Source organism: Enoplosus armatus, chromosome 12, assembly GCF_043641665.1.
Source record: "Enoplosus armatus isolate fEnoArm2 chromosome 12, fEnoArm2.hap1, whole genome shotgun sequence".
NCBI lineage: Eukaryota > Metazoa > Chordata > Actinopteri > Centrarchiformes > Enoplosidae > Enoplosus > Enoplosus armatus.
This window is the reverse complement of record NC_092191.1, coordinates 4,750,195-4,776,846: the sequence shown is the minus strand read 5'-3', so window position 1 is coordinate 4,776,846 and position 26,652 is coordinate 4,750,195. Positions and strand designations below refer to the sequence as shown.

Here is a 26,652-nt window from a genome sequence, read left to right as displayed (position 1 = left end):
TGGTTTAACTGGTTCATTCTGCCCCTCTGTGGACTTTTAAAGGCATTACAAGCTGAAGCAACATGTCAAAGTCCTTTTCCACAGATGGATTAATTCATCAGCCAATAAAACGCTCTGGAAGCTGTTTATATCAGAGATTTAATACAATCAGTTGCATTACACAGCCCCATTAGAGAGAGATCTCTTATACCTCTAGACTCTTTTAACAGTTGACATTTGACAAGCTGTATATTTCCAACATAAAGCACAAATCATGGCAGCAGTAGTATCATGCTCTGTACTCAAACAGTCTGGACCAGTGCCTCAGAGCAGGAGTTTTGGGGTCTTGCTGAAAAGCAGAGACATTTACATCATTAAACTGGTTTAAATCTCAGTTTCTCATCCAAAGGAAAGCCATCAGGAAGTGTTTTATATAATAATATATTTGCTTTAAAGCCCCTTTCGCATAACCAACAGACTTTACATACAGAAAACAAGTCAAAAATAACAAGTCAGATAATGAAAAACTTGACAAAAGAGAATCGCCTCAAGCCAACATTTAAAAAATATTATTAGCTGAATATAAATGTCAAAACACAATGACTCAATTAAATCGAGTAAAATTAAGTTCAATTAGACCAGATTCCCTCATTACAACACTGGACATCACTGATGCCTGTTTGAACCTCTACACATAAGCTGTTTAAAGCTTTAAAGTTTTACTATAAAAGCTAAATAACATGCTTAATCAATTATTCTCCCTGATTGGTCTGGATCTCTCAGGACCTTGCTGAGCCTACTGTACACGTGTCATGTGTTTCTACAGTTCATAAAGGATTTCTATGCGGTAAACCCTCAGGATGGATTCTAGTGAAGCCAACAACAAAGAGTTATCTTGTTCAGTTTGATTTCAGGCGCTGAACTGACCTGGTTTTACTTGATTAATCCAGGTTGAAGGACTAGAGGCACTTCTGCCACTTTAAGGTACATTTTTGTACCAATTCAGCCTGACCTAGAGTGCATCTGATACTTCACAGTGTGTTAAATACATAACTCGAGTAAATGAGCTGCTTTCCTCTTTAAACCTTGATTCCTCAGTGATTAAAGTCTTGTCTGTTATGCAGTTTTGTGCTTCCATCTTGTGGTTTCTTTGGGGAACTACAACATGATCTCAAACCATATTTCTAAAAACATAATTTCTTAAATCTTCTTTGCAAAAGTTTGACGAGAGAAGAAAGGTCAAACATGGCCGGGATGGACGAGAGCTTGACTTCTCTCAAGATGAAGCAGCCGGATGCATCTTCACACCTGGAGGAAGTGAAAGAGAACCGAACAAGACCCCTGGCTACAGACACACAATACTGAAGGTGAAGGTGAGATGACTGCAGGCTATCAGTCACTTCTGCAGGCAGGTCGATTACACTGCAAAGAAATATCAATCAGATCAAGTTATTTGGAGTTATCTTATTGAATATGCATATCATAATAAATTAAGATGAGATCACTTGCTTGTAAGTGCAATCAACAGAAAACATTAAAAATGAACATCAACTGAACTCATATCACCAATTTGACAAATTATTTATTTTAATTAAAGAAAAATAAGACGTCGAATCTCATCACTTCACGCCAAATTACATGTCGAAATTGATATTTTTTGCAGTGGAGCATCAGCATCAGTTAGTTCATGTGGTCTGCAGCTCTCGGTGGCCCAGATGGCAATAAATTAAACACATCAGAAAAAACCTCATGCTGCTCTTGACAGTCAGTATTTAAAACAGAGAGGACAGTTGGTCCCTCTTCAGTATATAGAGTCCCATAGCGCTTCCATCCCTCTCTCTCTCTCCCCCCCTCTCTCGCTGTCTCTCCCTGCAGAGACCCAGCCGGCTGTCCGCTCCGCCCTTCTCCCTGCTGCCATGGCCGCGGAGGCTGCCGGTCGGGATGATGAGACGGCCGGTCCTGCAGACTGCACCGAGATGGAGGAGAGGGTAAGGTGCTTTTGGATAATTTAGGATGCTCTCTTTGCGGAAGCGTTCAGGACTGAGAGCGTCCATTGGCAGCAGGCCTCTCCAGCCCCTGACGCGCTGCTGAGACTCTGCAGGATGCACGCCGCCGCTGCAGCCGCGACGATTTCTGTTGCATGGTTTTGGAACAATATTCAGCCAGACATTCGGGTTTAGAGAGAGGATGAGCTTTACTGTTTAAGCGAGGAGGTGATATGGGGTGGGGGGGGGGGGGGGGGGGGGGAGCGCTGTGCACCGCACCGCTGCTGCAGAGCTCACATCCTGTGCGACGCGCTGATGTGAAAGGGAGAAGTGAAAGTGCAGCAGCTGGTCGGTCGGTGGATGTAGGCTACCGAGGCTCGGCTTATAAATAGCCCGACAGTGGCCATTCTTTTAACAGTTTGTGTCTCACTCGCCTCGCTTTCTGCTGAGTCCGGGGAGGTTTCAGCGCGTCTGTCAAGCCCGTTTTCTTCCACTTGGCGGTGACGCAAATTGGCAACAACTTGGCAGGAAAGGTAGGAATGTCGTCCCTGATCAACCGAGCAGAGCTGAGTATGAATGAGAAGAGAGGCTTTGTTGGGCTCATTACGGTTATTATCAGAGGAGAGTGTCCACCAGAGGAGTCACAATGTGCTGTTATCTCTAATTATAAACCTGTTCATCAACGCGGCTGCAACTGAAGACCCTTCATATCATTGACAACTCTTAAAATGTTAAAACCGCAAGTTCCCAGAGCCTGAAGTGATGTCTTCAGCTGGGCCCATTTTATGACAGAAAATGACAGAAAATCAAGTTAATCTGACCACTTGTGAGTCTGAAACCATCAAATCTGAAACCATCAAATATTTGTTGTTTTTGGGCAAAAAGGCCTCAAAAATGACTTTTTTTTAATGAAAAAAACAATACACTTCCCTCTGAATAAAGCCACCTGTTACAGGCTGTGGTGAAGAGAGTGTGTGTGTGTGTGTGTGTGTTAGGTGGGTATTCTTCCGAGGAAAGCATCCGCTCTCCACCTGCGAACTGAACCTGTTCTTCGACTTTGCACTTACTTGACTTGGATGTTTGTGTCAGCTGATGTTGACGTTTCTCTTTAGTAGTTGTCTTCAGTCTGTGGACTCACTCATCAGCTGCTCTTCATCCTTTCCACTTCTCCCTTTTTGCCTCCATCCTCTCTCAGGGTGAGTGTTCTGCTTAAATTGACATTTCTTTCTGTCAGATTACTTTATCTGTGCGTTATCTCAGATGTCACTGATGGATCTTAACTGGGTTTAATACCAGTTAAAATGATCACATCCTCCAGTAACCACATGCTAATTCATACAGAGCGAAGGGGAGATCTGTCTTGCTGTATGTTTTGCAGATTTAGGCTATAGTGCCAAAGGTGAGGCCAACCGAATGCGTCAGATTACACAATGCAATCTCCCTAATCTCCTCACTGGAAAATGAGAGATGCTGGATTAACGGAGGGAGTTAGTTGGAAACCGGGGGAAACCCGTGAAAGAAGGCCGTTATTAGAGATTACTGGGCAAAGGATTGTTTTTACGACCCAAATACTTTTGTCTGCTGAAGCTTGACCAGATGCAAAGAAACCATCAGGGATATCAGAGCATGAGGGAGATGTTGCGGTATGTTGTTGTGCCAGATGTCAGATTCATCTTGGACTTTGGGGTTAAAGAGCAAAATAGTTTTTCCCCACACTTGCATTCTTTAAAAAAAAAAAAAAGACTAATCTGGTCACCTCCCTGGTTTGTATTCTCTTACAGCTGCTTGCCTTTTTAGAGCACCACCACCCTGACTGATGGTGATGGAGCTGCAAACGTCTGCACGGGAGCAAAACTCAGTCAGGAGGCAAATGTTGTTGAATTGTAGTTTCATTTGAATTATGAATTGATTTTATTGATTTGATGTGTTACGTGACATCCCTCTGATTCTTCGATAAGAATGTGCCTGTTTAAATGAGGATTTTCACAGTTAACTGAATATGTATGGTAGGTTGTTCCTATGTGGGATTACAGACTCAAGGAGGGAGGGAGCAGAAATTCCCTCCAAATTCCTTGTATGCGTAAAAATACTTGGCCAGTAAAGCTGATTCTACCTCTGGCTGAGGCAAACGTGTCTGTGATATAACGTCTGGGAAAAGCAAACTTAGTGGGCATTAGTGAAACACAAAGAAGGAGACTTGACAACTTTGGCCCTTCTTATTGATATTCCAGTTAAGGCTGTAATACAATGAAACCACTTTAGTGACTGAAACAAAGTGCAGTTAAAAGATGCGTTTTAGGTGCAGCTTTCTGTTCAGCACCACAAAACCCCGTCAGTAAGCAGAAGATGAAGCGGCAGTGTTATCCCACGCCTGTCCCTCAGTAGCCTTGGGTTTAGATTTGTATGTTCCATATCTCTATATATATATATTAAACTCCTCTACTTTACTACACATCTTAAAAAGTATTTAAAAAGAACCCCATATTTATTCAACTGATATTTCCTCATATAAAACCTTCCTCCTTGGTTGACCTACATTCATTTCTTCCTGCAAACAGTATTTCATGTTCAGTCGCAGAACACTTTCTTTTGCTCTAAAGATGCATCTCAGACAGCTCAGCATCCGGTCTTCAAAGCAGCTCAACAGAAAAACGCTCCTGCTGAAGAGGAGCTCGTCCCACAGTGAAGAAAGAAGTACTATTAATATAGACAGAGAGAGTGAGGCTTTGATATGTGTATATATATATATACATATATATGATATATGTACATACAGTAAATAATGGAGGACAGGTGCTTCAGTTGAGAGGGATTTCTCTCATCAGCCCTGTGAGGTCTTGTCGTCACATTTGCTCAGTTTGTTTGGTGAAATCTGAAAATAATCAGTATATATCTGCAGTCCGACCGCCATGAAGATTGTTCTTGATGTTTAACAAAGCGCCGTCTCCCTTCCAGCTGAAGGAGGGGAACATGAAGGCTGACCTGGAGGCCCCTCTGCCTGCTGGACAGGAGAGTTTCGCAATCCGGTGCCGAGATGTGTGCCGGTCGTACGGCAAACTGAAGGTCCTCAGCAACCTCAACCTGACTGTACCGCAGGGACAGATGTGAGTGGAGCGCACTGACTGATTGATAAGATATCTGTTTTATCTCTTTCCCAGCTTCAATTTGGAGTTTCTCTTTATCTGTTCTTGTGCTTGATACTTTTTTCTCTGACTTAAACTGTGTTTATTTACCCAGTCTGGTCTCAAAAAGTGATAGGGAATAAGGGACAGGGGAGGTGGCAGTTTGCAGAAGGCAAAAGAACCATAAAAACAGAAGTCTGAACAGCTAACTACACCCACCTTTTGATAAGATATACTGAAAGATGTATTTTAAAGCCCCACACCTCCACCTCTCCCCTTGTTGCACTAAACCTGTTCTCATCATGCAAATGAGGTTTGCATTCTAGGGTGAAGTGTCCAGGACCTGGCTGGAACCAGTCTACTCCCCTTCCCCTTTGTCATGTGACTGATCAGTTGCCAAAACCTCAATTTTCCTTCCAATAAGTCTGCTTTGTTTCCTTGACGCTGGAAGAAGGAGCCACGCGAGAGGCAATGTGTTTGAGAGTTGACGTTGTCTTTGCAAGTAAATGTTCAGTATGTGATATCAATCAGGAGGACCTGGAATCCATAACGCACACCTTTTGTAGTTGTCGTGCCATCCGTCATCTGTGGCCTCTGTGTATGTGAGCTCCATAAGAGAGGATGCACGCCGGTCAACAGGATCACTTCTCTCACACGTACCTGCGTTCCTGAAGTGACAAACTAGACGAGGAAGATTGGTTAGAAATAAAAAAAACATGTAAATTCAACAACTCCTTTAAAAGGCATTTTAAAAAAGTTAGTTCAAAACTGAAGTTGAAAGCATTAAATGAGTTATCACAAAATCACTCATTTAATGCTCAGCTGAACAACAGACTGAGGACACATTTGTTTGACAGTAGCTTACACAAGTCAAACTGTATTTATCTAGTATAGTCATCTGGTTATCTTTAGATGTGGTACTTACACAGACAGTATCTATTTCCTTTGCTGAAAATACTTATGAGGAACTCTTTGAGCTCCTTCCACTCCTGACTGTGTGTGTGTGTGTGTGTGTGTGTGTGTGTGCAGAAGCTGCAGTTTCTCTAACAGGGTCCTCTTGCTTCAGATTGCTAACGACTGAACATGCTAGTGAGTGCTGCGAAGGTGTGTGTTTGTGTCCAACATCTGCTGACAACAACACGCTGTTAACTCTGAAAACAGATGATAAACAAAGATAAACTCTCCCAACTTTATCAGTTTAAAACTTGTTCTGAGAGTCCTCTAGTTTGGTCTAAAAGGCTCCTGGTTCTGTGTTGCAGTTATGGCCTTTTGGGGCCCAGTGGATGTGGGAAGACCACACTTCTGAAATGCATCGTGGGAACTCTGAAAATCTCGCGGGGTCACATCTCTGTGTTGGGGAAGCCACCTGCGTTCCCCGGTCACGACGTGCCAGGGAAGATGGTCGGATACATGCCGCAGGTAAACACCACACCTTAAAGGTATATCTGTGTTTATTATATACATGTAATCAGGCCTGCATAAAAGATGTCCTACTCTTGCTTGTACAAATGAACTCGTGCCCAAAGATCCTTAAAATATTCGGAAAAGCTGCACATTTAAGGCCTTTAGCATGACATTAAATTAAATAAATTTGTTCTGTAAGTAGACTTCCTGTTGTCCTGAAAGCTTTCTATCGCTAGTTTGGCTAAACTGACCTTAAATTCAGAGTTAAGGAGAGTTGAAAAGGTCTAAAGGTCAAATTCCTCGCAGCTATGTTAGCATTAGCTACAATTACTCATCAGCTCCACATTTAAACCTTTGTTTGTCCAGCGAAGCTTTTTAAGAATGTGTGCTTTCTAAAGAAAATTCACATCAGAGAGCTGCTCATTACGGCCATGCATAGCGGATTAAGTGCCTTGCTCAGGGGTGTACCTTCACCTGAGTGTGTCTCATTACTGTTAGACTCAGTTAGACTCTGTTAGACCCCCTCCCCTCTGGCAGGAGGCTGCGGTCCATCAGGACCAAAACCTCCCGCCACAAAAACAGTTTCTTCCCCTCTGCAGTCAACCTGACAAACTCTCACTGACCCCCCCCCAGAACACAAACACAAGCTATACGTTATATTAACGTACATCACCCCTGTCCCCACTGCGTTACATTAACGCACTCACCCCCCCACTGGACACTTTATCTGGACACTTTACTTTATTCTGGTCACTGCACTGTTGTTATTTATCTTATCTTATTTTTTTTTATTTTCTTTATTTTTATTTTTATTCTTATTCTTATTTTAGCTTTTATATTCTACTTATTTGTTATCAAAACAATAGCACCTTCAGACCACAGCAAATTCCTTGTAATGTATGTTACTTGGCAATAAACAGTTTCTGATTCTGATTCTGATTCTGATTCTGACTGGATATCTGATGAGGCTGGTAACACACACATGATGTCTTAGCATCACGTACGTCCCTGTAGGACATGATCTGTGACCCAGAGGGGAAGAAATGTGACACTTCATCTGATCCCCAGGGTGCAGCTGTTGTAGCTGGCACTGTATAATATATCCTATTCATTTGTTGTTACAGAACAATGTGTACATGGAGCCCTTAATCCTTCAAGATCTGTAATCTTTAAGTGACGGAGGTACTTACAGATGCAGATCTGCAGGATGAACAGCCAAGTAAAGTATATACTTTACTTAACTAAAACTTTAATATTGTATAAATATTCCAGTTGTATTTGTCCCGAGCTGTGCTGGAAAATGTAGTTTTTGTGATGGGACAGTGTTGTGCCTAGAATTTAGTGATGCAACATTAGACATTTATTTTTTTGTTAATCAATCAATTTGTCAATGAAGGAACAATGAGGGAGATGTCATGAGACCGGAGCTGGATCTCGTTTAGCACAGAGGACCAGAAAGCTGGCACTGAATACTTGCTCAGGTTCATATTTTTCTTTAGTTATTCTGTGATCAAACAGTTTATGATTTAAATAATACATTTAAGTTCTTGTACAGCCGCTTGTGTTTAGACAACGTTGAACATTTGATAAGTTTGGTTTATTTTCTGGGAATCGTGTTGATATCGCTCAAAGTGAGACAATCGCTTTTGTGCTGGTACCGAAAAACAAAGTATGGAAAATGTTCAAACTACACCCAGCCTCTCTCAAGACAGGGACGTCTTGTGTCTCTTGAGATGTGAAGTGTGGAAGCCACAGATGTATTGATGAAGAGAGGGAGCGTTTGCAACTTATCTGTCGCTTCTGTCATCTTATTGCTTCAGTTCAACAATTACTACATTTCCATCCACTCCAGTATCTTTGTGGGGTAACGTCAGGTACGTTATGAAGGTCCAGTGAGTTTGAGTTTCAGACAATACCTGTCCTCACTGATAAATCTGTGACATCTGTATAAAACAACCTTTTAAAACGTCTTCTTGGTGTATTCGTGTTGCACAGGATCTGGCGTTGTACAACGAGTTCACCATCAGTGACACCCTGTCCTTCTTCGGCCGAATCCACGGCCTGACGTCCAAGGAAACCCAGGCACGCATGAACTTCCTCATTGACTTCCTGGATCTACCTCAGAAGCACAGTCTGGTCCGAAATCTCAGGTAAAACCACACGTAGTAGGTGACGGGATGAGTTTAATGTGCGGTGGTTTAGACCAGAGCTTCTCCAGAGAGGTTAGGTTTTTTTGGGGGGACATTTTAGGTCCATTTTATTGTGCGTCATGCGACAAAGATAATCTCCTCCACAGGTTGTAAACTGTTGTAAACACATAAAACAATATGACTTAAGATAAAGAGAGGGCATCTCATTGACTGTAATATTCGTTTTGCTGAATGTGTAGCCATCGAGGCAAAAGTCCACAGAGTCCTTCAAAGCTTAATTCGAGGAGTCATATATCAGTATATTGCTGTATGCTGAGCAGTTTATATGCTGTAAAGAAGTCTCTCTCAGTGTTTTTGTTATATGACGCAAGCAAGGATTTGAGGCTGGGACAGTCTGATGCATCACCATCCAAGTCTGAGCTTTAACCAGTGACCTGATTGGCAGCTGAGTTTGCAACATGTTTACTGTCCCGTTGGGCAAATGATCATATCTGCAGAGCCTTGTTTGATGTCTGGCAGCTTGTAGCGTCTCTGTTTTAGAAGAAAAACTTCAGCTACTCACATTTGTATCCTTTCCACAGAGGAGAAGCTGCCATACAAGAAGCCATACAAGGCAACGATAAAGCATTGATAGTTAAAAATAGAGTATTTGGCATTTCACCAAATATTTGTTGGATCTCTGCTTTAATCACTCAGTTACTTTTAAAAATGTGACTTGAATCCAGGCGACAAGATGTGAGACAAAACCGACGGTGTGGCAATCTTTCAGGCACTGATAGAGATCAATAAACGTCTTATATGTGAACCTATGAACCTATTGCTGCTAAAATATTATCCAAGTGTGCCAGCAAACTCAAGTTCCTGTTTCGCAGAACAAGGCTTCTCGCCGCTTCTGTTGAGGAACTTCTCGTGTCATCGTTGACACAGTGTCATGTCGATTATGCATGTTCTGCTTGGTACAGTAGTTTGACAGCTAAACTTAGGAACAAACTGCAGGCGATACAAAATGATAGTATTTATTGAATGGTGGTGATGTGCTTTTGGATTTCAGGATTGTTTTGTTTTATGTTGAATGTTTTCTTTTGCCTTTAACATGTTGTCCTTTGGATTTGTTGTTTTATTTTCCCCCGTGTCCGAATCAATCAAGATTACTTTGTGGCACGTTTTACATTCTGCAGTTATTGTAGGAAGAATGATCTCTTGTTCCACACCCCTGATTTGTCACAAAGACCCTTCTGTTCCCAAAGAGGCCCCTCGAACCAGCTTTCATCAGCAGTTCATGTCATATTTACGGTCATTTGTGGTGCAACAGGCTGTCATGTTATAAAACTCCTATCTGCTGTAAAAAGGATTTGTGTTTTCTTTCTACCTTGTTGTCATGTTAAAGATCTGTTGTCTTACAGATGTGACAACAGGCGTCTCCTCACTCGTGCTGCAGCTTTTTGTGACACACAGGTCGTTGAAACATTACACATAATATGAAAGACATTCCTGGTATGAATAAACACACCATGTGACTCTATCGTTTGTTTCTGCGTCATATCGTTCTTTAGTTTATCTTAAATATAATGTTGGATCAATCAGCTAATTTGTGATGCATTAAAAGAGATATTATCAAGATAATATCAGTTGAATTAGGTTAATTTGTCAAAATGTCGCTTCCTCCCAGCGTCCCTCGCCCAGGTCTTGTTGTTTTCCTCCGTGTTGTCGGGCAGGTTCGTCTTGCTGCTTTCGGCTCCCTCAGGAGTGAGTGGCATGCATCGAGGCGAGGTTGATTACCACGAGGACACAATGAGGAACGTGGGAGAGGATTCACATGTGTCGCCCTCTGGTTCTTTTTGTGTCCTCACTTGTTTCCTGTGTGCGTTTGCGTTGCAGTGGAGGTCAGAGGCGCCGGGTGTCTCTCGGGGCAGCTCTGCTTCAGAATCCAGAGCTGCTGATCCTGGACGAACCGACAGTCGGAGTGGACCCCGTGCTCAGGGCCAAGTATGTCACACACACACACACACACACACACACATAGCTTCCCACAGTGGCTGTTCTCCAATTTATGTCACTCAAACATTTCACGTCATTTCACACACCTCATGAAAACAACAAGAAACTAAAGGGAAACACTTGGTTTACATACTTTTACATCGTATATTCAGATTGTACTGAATTCACCAGAAGACCTTTATAATCCTGGAAAAATAAAATATCAAAATCTAAATATCCCTAGTGAGTAATTCTTTCTATTTTTCATTTTCACGACATTTGTGACTCATAGTTTGACTTATTTTGACCGTAATGGTTGACAGTAACAGAAAACTACATTAGTCTGCAGGATTTGAAGCAGTAATATCGCGGTTACTTGGTATTTGTTCCAAACTACTGTAGGAGTGAGTCATCTGGTGCATACAAGTGCAATGTATCCTGTAACGTGATTAATCAATAACCAAAGCTCCAGAGGAAATCTTTTATATGACAACATTGATATTACATCAATATATTGCCTGACTGTAGTAGATATGGGAATCAAGATTACTTTCCTGGTAACTCAGTTGGCTGTAATTGCTCTTCAAGAGACTGTTGTAAATTCAAAATGGCTGACAAGAAAAGCTCATAATCCAGTTGATGGATAAGGAGTGAAACACAACCGAATGTGGGTCCAGAGCAAAGTCATGTGTGGTTTGGAGTTTGTGATGCTTAATTTCGACCCAGATAATGTTGAAGCTGCCATGCTGCCTCGTGCAATCTTGCCAAATCTACACTTTTTCAGTTTTCAGGGCCTTGAATCAAGTATTTGTAATACCTGATGTTCATGTATTTTTGGGGGTGGTAAGAAACCTAAAAGAATCCAGTAAAAAAACACACAAATACAGGGAGAACATGCTAACTGAAGACCCAAAGGCCTCGGTCGAGCTGGTGGTGTTAGAACCCGGGACCCTCTTGTTGTGAAACAGCAGCGATATTCACATCACATTACATTTCCACCAAGCGCCAACAACTGCTGCGTCTGTCTAACAGTGTTTCTAACTTGGAAACACATTGGCTTGTTGAAGTCGAGAAACTTCACACACACACACACTGCCCTCCTTCCTTCAGTGTGTTGTTCCAGTCTCATTGTATAATAGCACCACAAAGCCTCATCAGATCAGACGGTTGGCTGGCAAACTGCCGCTGGCGAAGCCGAGAGCTTTTTCAGACTGCGGTTTTAGGAAAAAAAATCAAGCGGGTCAAGTGTTATGTAATGAGTTTGGTTTCTTCGGTCTCCTTTCTAGGATCTGGCAGCATCTGGTGGAGATTGTGAAGACGGGGAAAGTCTCTGTCATCATCACCACACACTACATCGAGGAGGCCAGGCAAGCCAATGTGGTGAGATAATTCATGGACACACACACACACACACACACACACACACACACGTAGAGAGCCCACATGCATGTACATAAACACACAAGGACAAATTAAGCATAAATACACACAAACAAGAATCTGCTGCAAAATCAATAGAACAAAGCACCGTGTCCGCAGTAGTCCGCATGTTTCACCCCGTCATAAAAAAACAATGAGTCCATTGATATCTGCGCTGTGTCATCATGTTAGATGAAGTTTAATCTTTATTAGATTTGACAGGAGGCACAAAAGCTCACACTGAATGAGAGACTTCCTATAGAGTTTGTATAGAAGCTCTCTTGTGTATTTATTTTACATTTTACTGACAAAACAAAACATTTGATTATATTTTTAGTGTCTAGTTCATTTGTTTTTGTTCATGAATCAGTTTAAAGACTAAGCCTGGTGATATTCTACATTTTTCTTATTGTCAACAAATCCTATGAAAAAATAAACCAACAATGAATCGATGAACACGTTTTGTCTGTGCGTCCAAAGTCTGATATACCTGATTCTTCTGTGCTGCAGAGCTCCATTAAAACACATCAGTGAGCCACACGGTTACACTGGATGACATTTCCCTTCATTATGATGAACATCGGCACTGATATCGGCGCCAAACATGTATTAATCAACCACTGAAAATAACAACAAAGTGCCGCAGACCGGGTGAGAAAGTCAGAGTGTTGACAAATGGACTAATACGTTGTTGGTTTTGGTCTCATATATCCTTTAAGTGCAGTGTGTGTAAAGGGATATGTTTTGGTGACACTGACACTTGTGGTTTGTTTAATTTACACGGATAAGTAATGATATGAAGATAATGGTCAAGCCATATTGTACGCAGAAAATACATAAAACTATACAGTTCCAAGAAACAGAGAGAGAACAGGAAGAAATGTAGACACACATTTAAAAAGACTGTCGCCAGAGAGCTGTTACAGACATTTTCTAGTTTCATTTGTACGCATAATGTCACAGATTTCAATTAGACTTCTGTCAAAATACCGCTGACCACGAGTAGTTTCATGGTAAATGGTCACAAGAGCAACAGATCCTCACACAGTACAAAGGACGTGGTCTCTATACGTACAGTAAGCCTATAGCTCCACATTTTTACGGTACATTTAACCCACAGGTCACCTTCACCGCTGCTCAAACGAATGCTTCGCTCAGCATAAATCCAGTCATTCCACGAGTTCAGTCATTGTTCACCAGTAATCTTCTTTGTATGTAAAGTCCATAAAACCGAGCGTGAGTTTGTACTGCAGATTAGGCTTCTACAACCCACGTTTGTTTTCTTTTTGTTTAAAGGTGTAGCTCGTCATTAAGGGAAATATACTTATTAGCTTTCCCCCCAGATTGATACCACTCAGTTCTCCCCCAGTTAGTGTCCAAAAGAGGAGAAATGCAACTGCAGAGATGTCTAATTTACACGTTGTATGCTCTTAACTTGCATGCTAACGTTGGCTGAGTCGGTGGATGTGTGAAATCTGTAGTTTCACTTCTGTAGTTAGCCAGCTGTTTATGGTCAGTAACACCCCCAAAAACATTGTTTGGCTGCTTGTTAAATCATCTGTATTGTTTTCTGTTTCTACACCTGTTTAAATGTGGGTGTGAAGGCTTAACAGAAGTGTTGGAGTTGGGTTGAGTAAGTTAACAAAAGTAATGTAAAAGTAATTAATTGTTTTTGCTGTTGAGTAGTTAGTAAAGTTATGTAATTACTTTTTAAATTAGTTAACTAACTGATTACTTTGTACCTACCTGGTTGATTCGTATACAAACAGAAAATGTAAAAACGATAAGTAGTTGAGAGTCAAGCTAGCTGTTTCCTGCTGCAACTACTCTTTATGCTAAGCTAAGCTAATCACCTCCTGGCTCTAGCTAAATACTTAACGTGAAGACATGAGAGTGGTATCGATCTTCTCATGTAACTCTTTCCCCAAATGTCAAACTGTTCCTTCGAGATTATGTTGCCTTTTAATCAAATAATATATTTAACAGATTTAACAAATAACATTATCTAAGGATTTCAGAAGAAATATCGCCTCTCTTTTGTTGCTCAATAATCCAAAAAAAAGTATTTGTTGAGTAGCTGAACAAACAACTTTCTAACCTCTTCCAGCCACATGTTCATCTACATGTGGTTTATCTGTGAATGGTTACTAATAAATTGATATCAGCGCGTTCACACCTGCAATGAGTCCCATATGCACCATTTAGCAGATATAATGTAATGCTAACTGAAAGATTTCCATCAGTCTGGGTTTCACTGGAGAATTTATTGTCCCATGATGGCTTTAAATGCTGTATAAGTACCTTTTCTCGACCAGTCTGACCGCTCAGCTAGCTCAGTGCTGTCTCTGTTCAGGGTTAAATGATTGGTGGGTGGAAGAAGAAGAAGAAGAAGAAGAAGAAGAAGAAGAAGATCGACTGAGGGAGAATTAGGTGGATTTGCAGATTTCTTTATGTCTTTGTGACTGTTAAGTTCACTGCTCTGTAACTGGCTGCTTGCTTATATCTGGAAAGACCTGATATGATAAAAAGGAGTTTAACGCAGTAACAAATATTGACGATTATTATTAAATACAATATATTACCTGTTTTGGTCCTCTCTGTTGCCCACTCATATAATACTCACTACACGTGCTATAAGTGCACAAGAAGTGACCAACTTTAGATTTCCAGTAGCAGATGCAACCATTTTTGTATTTGTTTTGTAATAGATAAAATAAAAGAACTGTACGTTTAACATAACAACGTGAAGACTGACAGAAAATCAAAAATGTCATCGTTCTTTTGGAAAGAAATTCATTTTGTTGTCTTGGAAGGAAAACACTCCTCCAGTATTTAAGTTGTAATATATTTTACAAATTAAATTATAGATGTATCTGAATGTGGAGGGACGCTTAATTTTGTTCGAGTGTACAAATATATTTTTTCTTTTAAAGGTTTGGTACTCTTCATGTAAGAATCTAAGATTTCAGTTTTCAGTTTTTCTTCTTTGTTTTTTGGGAAAATAATCTGATTGTTGTTTGACTATCAGGGACTTTGTGGAAATGTTGAGGAGATGTTGTGTCTTAAAGAGCTGTGGTTGCAGTCGTTTTGATTTATGTGCCATTATCTGCTGTTTGATTTCACTTACAGAGGATGAAATATGTCCTATCCATAAATAAATGAGTGGCAACGTTCCGCCAACATCGTTGTTTTAAAAAGACGACAATATCAACCATAAACAACACTTTTACTGAACAAATATGGTCTTGTTTTTCCAGGTCGGCCTCATGAGGAACGGCTGTTTGCTGGCTGAAGGTCCTCCAGACGCAGTCATGAAGCAGCACAGTGCAACAGTGAGTACTAAAACCCTCATGAGGTGTATGGACACTTAGGGGTGCTGGTAGTCAGGGCTGGGAGGCTGTTCATGGGACCATAAAGCAAAACAATCTGATATACTGCAGCACATTTCATAAACAATTCAATTCAACGTGCTTTATATTCAGTATTTCATTAAAGATATAAAGCAGAATAAGCTAGAAACTGAGGTCCCTGGTCCCTGTTGACCCACATTATGCTGCTGCAGACCCTGGAGCACGCCTTCCTGCAGCTGTGTGAGACATCGGACCAGATCGGCTCTAAACGGGAGTCCAGTCCGCAGGGTGGGCCGCTGGAGAACAGCCAATCATTCGAGAGTGGGCGGGACGAGAGTCGGCCCATTCTCGCGGTCGGACCAGGAGCCGCAGAGGAAGTTCCCAAATACTCAGGTATTATTCTGAAACATGCAGTACATTTACTTCAGTTTATTAGATCCAAAACGCCAAATATGACCATTATGTGGAATCATTATTGCACTGTTTATTATTGATCAATCTCTTCTAAACATGTACGCAATTTAGTTTATAACAAAACATCATATTTTATAAACTCATAGTATGTTTTTAATGCAAACATCTTAATTTGTAAAGTGATTTTATCAAATCAAAAGAACAACATTTGCTTCTGAAATGTAGTGCAGTACAAGTAGAAAGTAGCATGAGTACAAGTACCTCAAATGTGTACTTAAGTACAGTACTTGAGTAAGTGTACTTGTTGTGTTCAGCGGACTGGAAGGTGCGAGCCCGACACGTGCTGCCGAAGTGGAGAAACATCGCTGCCCTGATGATCAAAACGATGGTGCGGATGAAGAGGATGCCGGGGTATGTGGCAGTTAGTAGTATTTAATACTAATATCTAGTAGTTAGTAGCAGGTTGGTGCAGCATTGCTGACTGTTTACCTTCTCCCCTGCGCTCGCAGCTCGTTGTGTTTCCAGTTCTTGCTGCCCGTCATCCAGGTCTCTCTGATCTGTTTATGTATTGGAGGAGACCCAAAGGGGATCCCGGTCGCTGTGGTGAACAACGAGACCGCCCCCTCCACTTACAGCCAATCGCTGCTCTCCTTCCTGGACAACTCCAGCGTGCACCAGGTATTTACTTTGGGTGACGGTGATATGAATACACGTCAGGCGTGATCACGCCCTGTTTTCATGTTTATGTTTCACAACCAAAGAGGAAGTTGGTCGTTTCTGTGTTTGTTCACCAGGTGTGAGTGTTTTTCAGTAGATTCAGATTTATTTTCTGTTGTTGATTGATTATGACAATTCATTCTTGCGTTGTTACTTTAAATATCAGTCAGATTTGTTTTGTGGCTCAGTCCGCAGAGCTCAGCGTTGTGTATCTGACATGGTTCAGTCTTTCAGACAGGAAGTAACCGGCCTCTCTCCAAGTTGTTATATTTAATTTGACTTTAAGCAAACCAGTTTCACTTCTGTTCACAGCATTTTCTAGGAAATCAGTGAAAGTTTGTTCCTCTTTGACGCCAAACCACAACGTTTCAATACACAATATGTGTATAAATCACACAGACATTGTTTAGTGGAGATCAATCGTCTAAGAAGAAATATGAATGAATATGTTTCACCGGATATAAAGTATGGTCATTGTTGATTAAAAAGATTCAAATATAGTGTATAATATATGAATTATGTCTGTTCTTTCTATGTCCATAGGAGCCCTTGTCCCATGAGGATGCTTTCAGTGGGATCTATAACGGAGAGTATTGGGGCGTCATCGGCTTTGGCAAGAACTTCACCAGCTACCTGACGAAAAGGTGAGAGAACAGCCATCATTAAATTATTCATCAATAAATGCCAAACAAGGTTGCATCATGTCGGGTTGCTGAGGGCGTTTGATGAGGTTTGATGAGCTTTATGAGCTTCATGTGGATGTGGTCGCCCCCCCCCCCCCTGTAAAACACTTAGTGGAAGGACAAATCAAAGAAGGTGATTCACTCTTTAAACTTGCATCTACTCTTGCAAACTTGCATTTTTATGATCATTTATGTCGCTTGTTGCTGATGTGTGGTCCTGAAAGGTTAATAAACACGTTGTTCAAAGCAGCGATGTAGATTTAATCAAACTGTGGTGGCCCTGAGAGCTCAACACACTGCGACTTAAGAAAACACATGCAAAGAGACAACACGCAAACAAATTAAGAAAACATCTTCTCCAATTTGACAGCACGTGCGCAACATTTAGAAAAAATGCTGCAAAGTGAGACTGTTTCCAGGGGACACTAAAAGGTGATGCACATTGCTGGGACACGCTTGTTGTTGCCATGGTTTGTGACTCATGAAGTTCTTGATGTTGAAAAATGAACTAAAATGTACATTTTAAAAATTTGACATGTGAATATAAAAAACTTTCTTTGTGAAGATATTTACAGTCTGAGCTGTTTGTGACTTGACACGTCTCAGCGTGTCTGGACATTGTCCTTTTCTCATGTGTCTCTGTTCCCTCTGGTCTCTCCTGTCTGGTTTGTTTTTGCTTCTCCTTCCTCATTTGACTTTCCTTTGATAGCTTCTTTCGATACACCTGCGATGCAGTGCTGAGTTTGTGAGCATCAAAGAGATTTGAAAAGCAGAGCGGCTCCATCAAAAAGCCAGCGTGATGCTCATAAATGCTAAATAGAGGGGCTTAAGATAAAATGTTATCCTTATTTTTAACATTTGGGTGAATGAGTGGAGGATTTTATCATGAACAGCACGCTCTCTTGAAGCTGAAAGTAAAAGAAAAATGAGGAACCTGAGTCTATTTTGAATTTCCTGAAATGCAGATGTAAAACTTGTTTTGTTCTCGCACTTTTGTTGTTTTGACTCTCTCTCTCTCTCTCTCTCTCTCTCTCTCACACACACACACACACACACGCCTCAGAGTTGCCGTCATGTGAGGATGACTCAATGACTCAATCCTGGAGGGCAAAGGGCTTTTGTATACACTTGTGTGTATTTTTGTGTGTGTGTGTGTGTGTATTGTGATGCCTGGGTAGACAGTCTGGTCCTTCTGGTCCCTAACACACCTGTGCAGGTCACAGCTTAATGCCGACCAATCAAAAGCTCATTCTTACTGAATCATGTGCCGTTCACGTGACGGAGCCGCCTGAGGAAAACAAAAGACGTCCTCTGCTGCGTCTCCTGGTCATAAGAAAATAATCTTAACTGTTCAATTAAAGTTATATTCTGGCCGATACTCTAATAAACTAGATGTTTATTCATTGTCTGTTAATTATAGTGTGGGCAATGCATGATGGGTAAGCAGTTAATTCAAATCTACCTTGTGATACGTTGAGGAAAATAACTATTATTAATTATTACAGGACAAATAACTTCAATATAAACACAGATTTATGGCTTCTCTTTGTCTTCTGTGATTGTAAATGTGAGTTTTGTACTGCTGGTCGAAAAAAAACAAGAAATTTGAAGATGTCAATAGGGGCAGATGATTAGTAGATAAGTAAATAATAATAATAAAGTCATTAGTTTTAGTTGTAGCCCTGCAGAGCTGTTCTTCAGAGTTCTTCAAGTTTGTGGTTTATGCTGCATGCTTCCAAAACACTGTGATTTCTTATTTTATTTGCGTTGCATTCATGACATACTGTAGATTTAGTTCAAAACACAAAACCTGAATATTGTATATATTGTGTATTGTATAATATCTAACTTGTAATCTGTAATATTTTTTGCTCATATTTGCAGCATTTGCATTCCAGTTTCATTGATTGCTGCTGAATGTTAAATAGATTTGCAAACTCTGGGAGGTTTTTCAGATCATGACCACGTCCCTGGTTTTACAGGATGATGCAGCGGCAGGTTTCTAGAGAGGTGGTTGATGGAGGATCAGTGCACGTCTGGCTCGACCTGACAAGTAAGATGCAAATACAAATCATAGTTTTGAGTCTATAACTGAAGTAACAGACTAGTCTGGGTACTGTGAGATTCATATTGTACTATTGGCATGTTTTGGAAAGCGTATTGTTTATATGCCTTATATTTCATACAGTTGTGAGGATTAACATGTATTGTGCATGTACTAAAATATCCCAAAAGTGTTCAGAAATATACAGAATCCCAGCAGAATCATTAACATAACACATTACTCTACTCATCTACTGTGACTCTGAGAGGCTGAAGTTAATTTTTGCCGTTTGTGTTTTGTCTAGATCAACAGATCGCCTCTATGCTGCAGAGTAAACTACATGACGCCTTTCAGGTATAAATAAATACATTTTCTGCTGTTTGTTTTGTCAACTGGAGCCTTGTGCAAATATTCAGATGTTATTTTTTAAGGGAGATACAATCAGAAATCAGTCAACACATCGAAAAACACGTCTGACAACATACAAGAGGTTACAGTATGAACACACTTAGCCCTTGTTTTAGGGCACTACAGCAGCATTATGTCTCCAATATCAATATTGTATATTGATGTTCAAGGAATTTACCTGGTTCCTGCTGTTATACGTTACAAGTTAGGTGTTGTTAAACTTGTTCCTCTGTCCTCTACTCGCAGGCTTTTGTGGAGAATAAGTTGGGCAGTATGTCGTACCTGGTCGACCTGCCAATAAAGGTAATAATAAAAGAATAAATAAATGAGTGTAATAACAATATAGACATGCATAAAACATATTGATAACAATACATAAATGCTGTATGTGTAGCTTTAATTGTTAGTGTGTTTCTGCAGGTGCCACATGTTGTATAATAAAGTACATTTTAATCTTTTGTTGCTGTCGTCTTGTAGTTTGAAGAGCCGATCTACGGCAGCCAAAACACAGACTTCACCACGTTTGTGACCCCCGGAGCTGTGCTCAGGTCAGTTTGATGCAGCATGTGAGTTGATGTCAGCTGATGTCGGTCAATACAGCAGCTTCCAGAATTAGAGAAGTTGAACGCCTTTTATTAACTTTACCTACATGACAACCTGCCATTTAACTCTTTAACTAAGTTTATTTCTCTCCTCCTCCTCCTCCTCCTCCTCCTCCTCCTCTGGCCCTGCAGTATCACCTTCTACCTGGCCGTGGGTCTGACTGCTCTCTCCTTTGTCTTGGAGAGGAAGGAGGGGCTTTTGGACAGATGCTGGGTCGCAGGTGAGAGGTCAAAGTTCACACGAACAAGAGAGATGCATCCCATTTTTCATCATTACAACTGTTGAAAGCACTATTATATATATTTGATTTCATTTCATTTCATTTTATGAGAATAATTTTTGTTCATTTATCTTGCGTCACAAGACCCTGTTTTCACACAAGCAACAAAACAAATACTACAAACAAATATGACATCAGACATTAGGAAGAAGTGTTTAGTCTACGCAGGAACACTTAGTTCGACAAACTGAGGAACAAAACAGTTCTTTAACCTGTTCTACTCTAAATCTTCTGTTTGATGGCAAAAGGATGAGAAAGGTCTGATGTATCGTTACATCCTTTTTGTAAACGCAGTTTTAAAACTTGACTCAAGCGTTTGACGCTCGAACAGAGAGACAACTGTACCATGCAGTAATTCCAAACTGCACAACTGGAAAAACAGTAGCAGGATCTGTTTGTTTGGGCCAAATGACTTCAGCATGAGACCTGAGAAAGTGAATGTGTTGTTGTACAGATATAATCTATATGTGCACTCCAAGATAAAGCAGCAGAGGAACAACAGGTGGAAGATAAGAGCTCACTCAAGACCAAAATATCTGATCTTTCTGTTCTTAAAATGCCTCCAAATTATTTTAGTTATTATTGCTGCTGTTTGCCAGAAATAAACATTTATGTCACTTATTCCTTCGTTCATAAAAGGGAAGGAATCTCATATGTAAAAAGACACCTGTAGGGGAACATACTGTACACTTCTTTGATTTAAACATCTTGAGGTACATATTTTATAACACTGTTCTGGTTGATTGTGAAGTTTGTTTGCATCTTTTTTTGGGGAGATAATGCATACGATATTTATTCTTAATCTGTAATTTAAATCATTAAAGCTTTAAGAGATAGACATTTAATATTGACGTAATTTAAGTGTGATTTGAGATATGGCCAGTAGGGGGAGTAATATGATCAGAGCAGGAGGTGAAGATGATGTTTACACACTAAGGGAGTTGTTTTGTCTTTTACTCCTTATGAATTATTGATTTTATAGCTTTTAAATGATTGATAACTTAACAGGAAGCTGTGAATTGTATTTTTGTAATTATAAAAACAATATTTAAATTCTTTGTTGTAGCTATTGCGATCCTTCTCATATCTCATATCTTATAACTGAATAATAATGCTTAATTATTTCTCTCTCTCTCTCTCTCTCTCTGTCTATGCCTTTGTCTCTCGACCAGGTGTGAGCTCTCTGGAGACGATGCTGGCTCACCTCTTCTCTCAGCTGTTTGTCATCAGCGTTCAGATCATCCTGCTGCTCCTCTTCATACTGCTCGTCTTCAAGGTTCGTCTTCCTGCAGCTACACTGACAAACACACACACACACACACACGCTGTTCAGATAAGATGAGACTTTATTGATTGAGACATGGGTCTGTGGTGCAGCAGCAAAAATAAGATCTGCAGGGAAGAAAATAACAGCAGGAAAATATAGAATAAGTAATAAAGTGATAGAAATAAAGACCTAAACAATACTTTCGTTATATAAACAAAGCTGGCTGTTTCGATAATTTTTAACCATTTATGTTCACTTTAAAGTATCACACATTCACCTCACCTCACATCGTTTGCTCTTCATTGAAAAGCCAATACCTGTGTGGAAAAACAGACCGCAGTGTCAATCCAGTTTTTCTCTTACTGAGACCACAACACTGTCAGTTAATGTTAAAGTGAGGCTGAAGTCTTGAAGTGGAACACATGATGATATTTCATGTACTATTTAACTACCAAAGTTTCTGTTTAGGCCAGTTTTCTGCGTCTGGAAGGCTCATTAAAAGAGCCCCTTAAAGGTCACTGCATTTCCAACATGATTTGGTTTGTGGAGAGTTTGACATGTTGAAGGTTAACGTGTCACAAATCTAGCCGGCCTATTACTCTGCTCATTTGCACTTTTACTACATCGTCAAAAATCTGACGTTACCTGCATTACATTAGAGCCATAATTATGTTGATAATTTTAACCATCAGACAGACTTTTATTTTCCGGCATCGTGTCGTACAGTTCAATTCTGTGAAGTGTACATGTGACGGCGCACAGGAGAGGAAATAAATCAACCGTGTGTGAGTCCACCATACTCTGAAGGTCAACCGGGTCACATCTACTGGGAGAACAACAAACCAGTGGGATTCTGACTGTTCATAGATTTTCAATAGACATGTGTATGGAATCAATACAGGGAGAAGAGAGAGGAAGACAAGAGAGGATAGATATCGTGTGTGTGTGTGTGTGTGTGTGTGTGTGTGTGTGTGTGTGTTTGAGTCCATGCAGGCACATGCTTTTATGGGTGTGTGTGTGCCCTCGTATCTGTCCGTCAATGTGTGTGCGCATGCGAGGGTTTGTGTGTGTGTTAATTAAGGTGCTGAAGTCCAAAGAGACCACCACTGCATAAATCACTTCCTGCGTTGGCCGTATCCAGGGATCACTGTGGGATCGCCACGACAACAGCCCTTGATTGCTGTGGCAACCGAGTAGTCATGTGGCCTCTCGGTGCAGGTCTATTTTTGTACGTTGTCAGGGGAGACGGATAGTGTCTTAACACACTGAGGACAAGTGCACACACACACACACACACACACACACACACATCACCTTGAATCTTCTGAGCTGAGACTTGCAGACTTTTTCTCTCTGTTTTTATTAGATTTTTAATAGTTTCTCATTTCGTGCAGCGCCTCCGCTCTGTTTACACTCGCCTCTCTCTGTGTGATTTACAACCAAACTTAATCAGCAGTCACTTTTCTTTTCATTTCATGTAGTATTTTTGGCTAAAGATCTCTGCTGAACATCAGAGAGTATTTCTGTCTCTGTAGGCCCCCCCCCCCCCCCCCCCCACGTTCCCTTTATCTCTTTCTCTGTTTCTCTTGATCTTATCTTCTCATCTGTTCTCATGTTCCTTAAAGGAGTTAACTCCTGTATCATTGTTGGGATCAAATTGGACGCAGCAGACCCAGAGATCTTTTTTCATATTTTATATTCCCTGCATTTTTCTTCCTTGTTAAAACCTGGCGCCCACCTTACACACAGTGCAACTCGGTCGCTAACAGACATTTGGGTGTGTTATGCTAGTAGCGGCTAATGTAGCAGAGATGTCTGCTGTCTGGTAAACTCACTTCATTTTCAAACTCAGGGTGGCATCTGAGGTTGTTTGTCATGTGACGTATACGTAGATCACCATATATACTAAGTGTACAAAATAAAATTTGAATATTTTTTACAAAATACAATATTCATTCCTAGTGGATACAGAAAATTACAAGACATTACAAGACACAATACATGATCATTTATATTTTGTGCATGTAAAAATAATGTATATGACAGCTTAGTGGGTGAAAACAGCTTAAACTTGACTAACTTGCTATCTTTTCTCCCTCTTCCACGGCCATCTTTCTCTCTCTGCAGATACCTAACGAAGGCTCCTTGGTGCTGGTCATAATTCTGATCGTGCTGCAGGGCGTCACCGGCATCTCGTTTGGCCTCGTCATTTCAGCCGCAATCGACGACGAGCAGAGTGCCAACCAGGCCGCCCTGGGCGTCTTCTACCCCAACCTCATCATCAGCGGTACGCCTTTGGGTCTATGTGTGGACCGTTATTTAACAAGGAAAACTGATTATGACCTCTCTGACGTTGTGAACTGGGTGTAAACGTGTGCGTAGGTTCTGTAGATGAATATTTGTTTGGGTTGAAAACTTTAGAGGCTTCAGGAGGGCTTCTGGGTTTAATCCTCCTCTTACAATTCAGCAAAGTTAAGACACTTGTTCACTCTTACATATAACATAATTTATTGGTTGTATATGTTTTATAATAAAACTTTAACTTTTAACATTTTAAGTAAATTGAGCTGACAGTTCTTCTGCACTTTTACTTAAGTAGGATTTTAAATGCAGGACTTTTACCTGCGTTGGAGAATCAAAATTACACTTTAAAGACTTTTTGTCCAAGCTGAGGTTCAAAGTTTATTCTTGACCTTAAAATCTCACCACAGGTCTGATCATATCACATGAAAGAAAATAAAAAATGATTACATCTACAATCTCATAGCGACCAGGAAAACTGCATGAGCTGATGGAGATCATGTAATCGAATTCTCTAGAAAAGCCATTAAATGATGGTAAGATTAGTTTCTCAGCTTCTGTCTCCAGGCAGTTGTTTTCAAGTTTCAAGACTGAATTTTGAACCTCCATATCTTGTTATGTTTTGTTGCCTCTTCCTCTGTTCCTCGCCTGCTTTGGACGAAGTGAAACATGACAACAGGCTAAAAACAAGAGAAACCAGAGACTGGGGGGGGTCATTATAAGGACAGAACATCCAGATACACACTGTATTTTAACAGCAGGTGTAAATGACATCTTACACACTATCCTCCCTGTCCTGTACTGTAGGTATCATCTGGCCTGTAGAGTGTATCCCCTATCCCCTCCGCTACATCAGCCTGGCTCTTCCTCAGACCTACGCCTCAGAAGCCCTTCGCTGTATCATGTACAGAGGTAATGCACATGCACATGTTACACAACACTCATCAGTTTCTTAATGCTACAAGCTGCTGTAGCTCGTCCGGTGTGTAGTTAGCGTGTGTTATATACAGCGTAGACAGTGTGTCGGCCAGTCATCTAAATCATTAATCAGCTCTGTGTAACTCGGCTTCCTGGAATGTAAGGTATAGTGGTTTCGCTCTGCCTCCCAATCTTCCTCCTTCTCTTGACCTCATCGTCTCTGCAACAGTAAGACCTGACGACAGCCCGAGCTCCCTCCGTGTTACACGATACACACCGGGCGCAGGAAGTCAGAGGAGCCATTTCCTGTTTGAAATCCTTATCGCAGAGGAGGCGTGGAGGAAGAGACACAGGTGGAAGTCAGAGGACAGTGTCAGGATTCAACTTGGGGGATGAACTGAAACTTTTTTTTCTTTGCAACTGCATCCTGCCACATCCACTGATTGGATTCACTTGAACCTGAACCCTATACGTTCTATTCATGTTGCATTCAACACAGCCTGGATAAGCTCGTATCCAGATGATAACAAACATCATGTGTGAGACATATTAACTGGGACATCAGTTTCTATGCTAAGCTACAGTAAGCTAATGTATTTGGTGCTTTAAGACTGTATTTTATTTTGCCAAAGTTCTTGTATGGCTGCTTGTCTTTTTAACATTTGACAAGTACCAGCTCACGAAAAGCTTAAGAAAACACATGCAAATAGACAAAACACAAGCAAATTAACACCTAACCCCTAACACCTTTATCAATTTGAACACATGCGCAGAAAAACAAAATTGCTGCAAATACGAACACAGATGCACAGATGACAATGGAAACTGTTTCCAGAGGACACTAAAAAGTGATGCACATGGCTGGGACACGCTTGTTGTTGCCATGGTTTGTGACTCATGCCATCGTGTCCATCACTTTTTAGTGTTTTCATTGCGTTGAGCTCTCAGGGCCACCGTAGTTTACACACTGGGCTGCCCCCCGACAGTGTATCCACCTTTGGCCTCCTTTATCTGAACAGTGAATATAAACCTAAATCTTTCCAACAGGTTGGGGTCTGTCTCGGATGATGGTGTGGCGAGGCTTCGCGGTCACCCTGGGCTGGAACACCTTCTTCCTCATCCTGGCCACGGTCATCTTAAAGCTGCGGACGTGACAGCCTCGCCCCAGAGAACCCTCCTCAGAGAGGGGGCCGAGCCGTCAGGTGAAGCCCAGGAGCCAAACGACTCACCTGGGCCTCCAGAGAGCAGGAGGAGAGAGGGGTCACTGTGGTTTAATGGACTGATAAGGGTGATGCATCAGTCTCCCTCCTCCAAATGATCTATCACACACACACACACACACACAGGTCAGCTGCCTGATCCTGCATCAGTTGTTTTGGCCCGTTCAAGTGCGAGTGAAATTTCAAACTGCTGCACGTAGAAGTACACAGGACAGAATATGCACATGCACAAAATGAGAATATTTGCTAAACAATGAAATGAGTGTGAAGTCTTATACTTTGTTATGTGCAGCTTGTTGAAACTTTTCACACCCAGAACAGCCCATGTCCCAACTCAGGGTCATTTCTTTTTTATTTCTGTTTGCCCTTGGTCTTAATGCTAATAGAGAGATTTGGTGGTGAATATACTGA

The 26,652-nt window shown here is 41.0% G+C and overlaps 1 protein-coding gene across 1 annotated transcript; it reads left to right on the top strand.

Annotated features, from left to right (window-relative positions):
• Positions 1-1,895: 1,895 nt before the first annotated feature.
• On the top strand, positions 1,896-26,229 carry abch1 (ATP-binding cassette, sub-family H, member 1). The gene is made up of 20 exons (XM_070916335.1): positions 1,896-1,967; positions 4,920-5,068; positions 6,346-6,505; positions 8,486-8,640; positions 10,519-10,626; positions 11,904-11,997; positions 15,294-15,368; positions 15,599-15,779; positions 16,115-16,211; positions 16,310-16,478; positions 17,061-17,161; positions 19,183-19,253; positions 19,549-19,598; positions 19,899-19,955; positions 20,130-20,200; positions 20,387-20,475; positions 21,708-21,811; positions 23,930-24,089; positions 24,911-25,015; positions 26,069-26,229. Exons 1-20 carry the CDS (start codon positions 1,896-1,898, stop codon positions 26,173-26,175), a joined length of 2,175 nt encoding a protein of 724 aa, XP_070772436.1. The 3' UTR covers positions 26,176-26,229.
• Positions 26,230-26,652: the final 423 nt, after the last annotated feature.